The sequence below is a fragment of the Pteropus alecto genome, unplaced genomic scaffold, assembly GCF_000325575.1.
Source record: "Pteropus alecto unplaced genomic scaffold, ASM32557v1 scaffold161, whole genome shotgun sequence".
In the NCBI taxonomy this organism is placed as follows: Eukaryota; Metazoa; Chordata; class Mammalia; order Chiroptera; family Pteropodidae; genus Pteropus; species Pteropus alecto.
Window position 1 is genome coordinate 537,741 of NW_006432943.1, and position 6,987 is coordinate 544,727.

Consider the following 6,987-nt stretch of genomic DNA (forward strand, 5'->3'; position numbering starts at 1 on the left):
AATACTCTTTCAAAAATCACCTCCTGAGAGAACCAAATGCAAATAAAACCTCAATAATACTCTCTACAGCTAAGAAAGAATGAAATAGTATGAAGACATGCTAGCCCCACTGAATGATAGGGTCTAAAGTTTACTTAAGGAAAGTGAGTTAATATGCTTCATTTAAAATTGACAACACCCATTTTAAAATACAATCAAAAGGGGTTAAAATGGACATACCGAAAAAGAAATCTTCTTGGTTTCCCTCCATGGAAAGCGAAGGACCAGTGTGCGGACTCCATTGTGAACCTCAAACACAAGGACACCTTTAGAACAGACTCCAAGTAATATTCCAGTTTGCGACTTTTTCTCAGGGTGCACCCGGTGAAAATGAACTCCATATTCTGTCAGCCTTTGGCAGACCTATTGGAGCAATACCATACACCTTGGTAAAAAGCAACATAAAGACATGGAAATTGTACCAACATAGTTTAATATGGAAAGGATAGTCTTTTCAACAAATGTTGCTAGAACGATTGGATATTTGCAGGTCAAGAAAATGAATCTCAACTCTTGTTTCACCCAATATGTGGAAAAACAAACAAACAAACAAACAAAAAACCCAAATGAATCACTGACCTAAATATCAGAGTTAAAACTGTGTAACTTAGAGTAACTTTGTGATTGTGGATTAGACAAAGATTTCTTAGATGGGACATAAAAAACATGAAGCATAAAATAAAAAATTGGTAATTGAAACTTCATTAACATTAGAAATTTTTGCACTTCAAAAGTCAATAATGTAAAGGTAAGACACAGACTGGGAGAAAATATATATAAATTATATATCTGCGAAAGGAACCATATCCAGAATGTATAAAAAACATATACTTCTCAACATTAAGGAGACACAGAATCAGACACAAGTATGGGCACAAGATTTTATCACACACTTCAACAAAGAAGATATATAAACGGGATATATAAACACATAAAGAGATACTCAACATAAAGAGGAAATACAAACTAAAACCATAATGATATACCACGACTTACCTAGTTCAATAGATAAAGTGAAAATGACTGAACATAGCAAGTGTTGTTGAGGATGTGGAGCAACTGGAAATCTCATATATTGTAATATTGTACAACCACTTTGGAACAATTTGGCAGTTTCTTGTAAATTTAATCATAAATTTATCATAGATCCCAGCAACCCTACTGCTAGGTATTTACTAAAGAAAAATAAAAGCCATATGTTTATACAAAAGTGTGTATTCGAATATTTATAGCAGCTTTATATCTATCGAATAATGAAAAAATAAATCACTGTGTATTTGTACAAAGGAAAACTACTCAGCCATGAAAAAGAAACTACCGATATATACCGCACCATGGATGAATCTCAAAATTCAAAGTGAAGAGAATCAGACACAGAAGACTGCATAATATATGATCTTTATATGAAATTCTAAGAAAGAAAAACCTACAGTGACAGAATGCAGATCAGTAGTTGCCAGGGACTAGGGGTCGTGGGAGGGAGTTTACTGCAAAAGGATATGAGGAAATTTTTGATGTTAGAATGCTATCTCATGGGTTGGCAAACTTTCTTTAAAGGGCCGGAGAGTAAATATTTTAGTCTTTATGGGTCATATGATCTCTGTTTTAACTATTTAACTTGGCTGTTGTAGTATAAAAACAGATATAGACAAGATGGAAACAAATGAGCACGGCCAGTTTTCAATAGAACTTTACAAAATACTCAAGCTGCAGTTTGCTAACCCTTATTCTTTATCATGATTGTATAGGTGGTTGCTTAATTGAATATATTTTTCAATACTCATCGAATTGAACACTTAAAAAATGATAAATTGTATTGCTTGTCAATTATACGTTAATAAAGCATATTTACAGAAAGATATAAAAGTTTTTCAAAGGCAATTCGATATATAACAGAAGAGTAAGCTTAGAAGGATGTATTAATAAAAACTTCTTAGGTTAGAAGAAAGACACTCAATTAAAGAAAAAAGAAGTAACGGGATATATTACTAGAGGAAGTAGGGCAACCTACTGTGCATTAAGCATGCTATTTATAGGCGGAAAACTGAAACTTAGAAAGGTTAAGTCCAAGTTTGCCTAGGTGGTTGAAATAAGAATTGAAATGCAAGACTGCCTGACTGCAAATCCCTTTGAAAATACGGTTCTCTGTGCTAATCTGTTTTCTATCTTTACTAAGGAAAATATAACATAACTTGATATTTACCTCTTACAAGTATAAACATGTAATAACTGAGGAAAAACATAAGTATATAATTGAACATCTTTAAATGCAGACTCACGTTAAAACAAACCACCTTGCCTTTCTTATCATGAATCCTAGATTCGAGGTGGTGTAATTCTGTTTCTATTTATCTAAGGTCTCATAGGAAACTGGAGGCAGAACTGAACCATAAACAAAATTTTCTGATCTTCTTTCTCTATGTGAATTAGTTGGCTTTAGTAGAAAGACCATTTTTAGGAGGTATAATTGAATTTTAAGGGTTTTAAGAAAAAATGAAGCAAAACAATTCTAGTGTCAGTATGAACTTGCCTCTCCTACCCAGCCAGCCACAAAATTCAATTGTTTCTTCTTTATAATGATCGTGATTTGGAATGGGATAAAAGCATCATAGCCAGATAGATATGGGTCCAAATCATACTTTGCCCCACATAACAGTTGTTGACTTTGGGAACATTACATTTCCTCGTTGAGCCTCAATTCTCTCTTTTACAAAATGAGAAGTAAAGTACCATGGTTTTAGTCAGGAATAAATGAGATGAGATAATGCATAGTATCAGTTATTGACATTTGATCTTTTAGATATATGCCCTCCAACACTTCTTCCTTGCTTTGAAAAATATATGTTTATCATTTGTAATCTTGCAATGCTTACCTTTAAAAATTCTAACTCTGTCTCTTTTTCAGAAGCTCCCACATAGGTATTATGCAATTTGGGTAACTCTTCTTTAATATATGATAAATCAAGTTTCTCCATCACTCTGGGAGGCAAATAATGCTCCAGTCTAAAATAAGACACACCATGAACCTAGAAAGGAGAATGTTTTTGTAAGCAATTCTGTTTGCCTTCTTCTTATCTTAAAATTCTTGCTTCGACCAAGAAGTAAACTACTTCTGTTTATACTTTTCTGAGGAGTGAATTTTAGAGGAAATGCATCAGCCTTTCTCTTTCATTCAGTGAGACAGAATAACTAAACTGGCAAGCTTAAGGAGAGACTGACAACTAAAGTCCAAAAGTCACTATAGTTAAGGGTTAATGTTGTGAAGGATGCTGCTTGAGTGGTACAGTCTCCTGTTCTTTGCTTCCTCTTAGATCCACTTATATTCACAAATATTCGGCCTTTAACATCTGCTCTCCATACTGTGAACTCTGCTAGATTCTCAGCCCATCATTGCAAGGGTCCATGTGAAAAGTAGAACCAGATTGATCCAGATTTGGCTGGTAACCCCGTGTCTAGTATCTACTAGTTAGAAATTGGGAGAAGGAAGGGTGAAGGCTAGATATTCCCAAACTCTGAAACAGGATAATTTAAAGAAAAAAAAAAAAAGATGAAGAAGAAGAAAAGAAATCCCACACAGAATGATTTTATATAATGTACATAGGGAATTTGGCCATTCTGAGGCACCAAACTAGCCTCAAAAATCTCCAGATCCAAGCAGCAAACACCTCCACCAAGTTTAGTCTTTAATTATTCTGAAGATAAGAACACCAGTGCAAAAATGGTCCTGGAGAAAAAAATAAGTACAACCTCAGGTTGATAATCTCCATACTCTGCCTGGAGAGCCAAGGATGCCAGCAACAAAGAAGTCTCATCATCACAGTGCATCCTCTCCTCCAAGATATCTTTTCGCAGCTGAAGATAATACTGATGACAGGTCAGAGCATGTCTGGAAAAATAAATACACACGCAAAACCTCTATGCTTTTGACTTGGATGTTGGGGCGATTTTTATTATTGGCATATAAGTTTAGTTTCTAAGATGCTTTATTATTAAGCTTATTATTAAGTTTCTAAGGCACAAAAGTTTAATAAACTTTATCGAATGAAATATTTCTTTTATGATACAGAAGACATTAATATTAATCAGAATTAAATAATGCACTATCAGTAAACAAAAGACCAGAGGCCAAAAAGAGAAAAATAGAAACTCTTGTGTACTCACTGTATTAGACTAACATCATCCATGAAAAATTTAATTCGGAAAAACAAAGTAAAATTAACAGTGGCTTTGTTCTTTTTCTTTGGTTCCTCTTTCCATCCCTCTGGGGCCACTTTGGTTAATTTCAAATCAGGATCAACAAAAAAATATTCATTATCTAAAACAGAATGAAAAAACATTCAAATAAAAAAAAAAACTTTAGTATTTTTTTCTAATTTCTTCATTTTGGTGGGGGATGAGACTTGCAGAATTTAGTTTCACATGAGAATACAACAAGGTTGTTAACGAGTATGGCAGGGAGCTCTGAGGCACTGCATATGGATGGGAGGCAATATGGCCTGGCCTTTTAAGAACGAGGGCTCTGAAGACTGACAGACTTGGAATCAACTCCTGGACACACCATTTACTACCTGGATGACACGGAATAAATTTTACCTTTATAGACATTAATTTTCCAGTCTGTAAAATGAGGATATTGCTGATTTCTGCAATTCCTGATTTATAAGGTTGGTGTAGGGCTCAAATGACATGACGGGTATAAAATATTTAGTAAAGTATATGACACATGGAAAGCATTCAATAAATATTAGCTATTATTTATTATTATTGAGTCACCAGCTGAAACCTAGGAGGAACAAGTCATAATTTTATTTTTATTTTTAATTTTATTTTTTAATATCATCGTTTAAATATTATTGACTGTCTCAAAATAAAAGATTATTGAATAAAATTAGACTTAACCAGAATGTTTAAGAAATAAGGTATATTATAAATAGAAATTCTGTTTAATTGAATATCTTCATATAGATACTATTACTGGTTTAGTCTAAAATTATAATTAGTAAAGTGACATCAGTAGGCATTACCTGAATATTTATTGGATGACTCTAGAAAATGAATTATTTGTTTTTAAAGAACAAGAATTCAATAAACTGAATTGAAGAAAATTTTTTCCTTATGATAAAGAAGACATTATCCTGATCTTATAGGGTTTCAGGATGATTTGATCCTTCAATTATAATTTATGGTACTTTATTGTGGAAGATTTCTAAGTTGTATTTTGAGGTAAACAGGAATCTGAAATATTGAAGAATAGTTTATAAATATAATGATTTATTAAAGAAAGGTCTTCTAATGCTTAATTCCAAAGGGTTTCTTATTGACATGGCAATTCTAATTGATAAATAGGAGCGGCTTCTACTGAAGCCGTGCTCTAAATCACCGTGGCTGTGAAAGTCACAGAGTTCAGTGGATGTAATGCTTAAAAACTTGTGAAATGACTTATTTTCAGTCATCAACTGACGACATATAAAAAAGACACTGTATATTTTTAGAATAGTAGGCTAAAGAAGTTGAAGATTCAGAAATAAGGTCCTGCTATATATTCAAATTGATATTAGCAGGATACTAATTTCTAGAGTACACATGTAGGCAACTGACATACATAATGGTCCCCAAAATAATAATAATTAAAAATCTATCTTTATATAGCCAAAGCCAAAGGAAAATCTTTATGGCCAGGTGCAGAAGATGCAAAAAGACACAGCTGTTAAAACAACACAATCAGTTAGAATAAGGAAGGGAGTTTCCAACTCCTACTTCTCCATGCTGGATGATAATGTAGTTACTAGTTCTCAGAACGAGGCTGGGCATAACAGGCACAGAAAATCAACTTATTATCAAGTTCCCATGCTGTACCCTGCACTTAAAATGTCTTGGTACCTTTGAGGGTAGCTAAAGCAAACAGATGATGTTCCACTAAGCCAATATGGGCCACAACCATATCGAACGCGTCTTTACATATAGTTTTGGTATCACAAGTCAGTTCCAGTCTTTGCCCATTCAGAAGCATTATGTTTACTTTTCTTCGATTATCCTCATTCTTCCCTTTCTTGGTCTACAATTGAAAAAAATAATGGCATCTATTAAAGTAAACTTTATAGGAATTTCAACTGTTTTTAAAAAAATATCATGACTGAAATTATTTCCTAATAGTGACACAAACTGGTTTTATTACTTACAAGGATAGACCGTGGCAGATCCAAAGATATAAATGGTTCAATTGTCATCTTCACAAACTCGGGGCCAAAGAAATTCTGCAAATCACATAAGTAGAATTAATAGCTTTTACTATTTATTCTGGTTCTTTCCTTTGAAGGAAAATGATGTAATAACAATAAACTACATGTAAAGCCAACTTGATTAGAACTGAAACAAATGAAGAAACTTTGACTTGAAACAAACTTTCAGTAAAGAAGTACAGTGGGATTTACCAAGAACAGAAACGGAATGTGCCTTACATTAAGTGAGAACAGAAGTTTCTTCTCAGCTTTGTTTTCTACCAGTGATATCAAATATAAAGGCTTGCTTTACACTGTTTTACAAGTTTTTCATTTTTTGGCCTCCAGATGGACTCAGACTCTCAAAAAAAAAAAAAACCAAAAAAAACCAATAGTAGGCTTAATTGTTGAAATGATATAGAGTTAGCGAGTTCACGTAAGGATTTGGTTTAATACTGCTGATTGAACAGAATCTCGTTTTCGAGAGTGATATTCAATTTGTCCTAACACAACACACAGTCAAAGAACAAAATATATATCTCCATTTGTAATCATGTTCTTGAAACCCTGTGACACTGTATTCTTTTGTTCTAAATGGTATCGACTAGGGATAGTGTAAAGTATCACAGTCTCTGCCCACCACTGCTGCCTCAAATAAGAAAATATTATCTTAGGAGCCAGGGGGACTCAGGAGTGGGGAAAGTGGAGTCCACACACCATATTTACTGCT

The 6,987-nt window shown here is 33.5% G+C and overlaps 1 protein-coding gene across 11 annotated transcripts in view; it reads right to left on the reverse strand.

Annotated features, from left to right (window-relative positions):
- The window catches only part of PTPN13 (protein tyrosine phosphatase, non-receptor type 13), a 260,232-nt gene that overhangs the window by 61,653 nt on the left and 191,592 nt on the right, over nt 1–6,987 (reverse strand). For all 11 annotated transcript variants that reach the window (XM_015586042.2, XM_025043825.1, XM_015586045.2 and 8 more), the window contains 6 exons: nt 6,219–6,293; nt 5,920–6,094; nt 4,201–4,354; nt 3,787–3,925; nt 2,913–3,065; nt 220–402 (listed from right to left, as the gene is read on the reverse strand). In XM_015586042.2, coding sequence (XP_015441528.1) covers nt 220–402; nt 2,913–3,065; nt 3,787–3,925; nt 4,201–4,354; nt 5,920–6,094; nt 6,219–6,293 — 879 coding nt within the window. The remainder of the gene's footprint in view (nt 1–219; nt 403–2,912; nt 3,066–3,786; nt 3,926–4,200; nt 4,355–5,919; nt 6,095–6,218; nt 6,294–6,987) is intronic.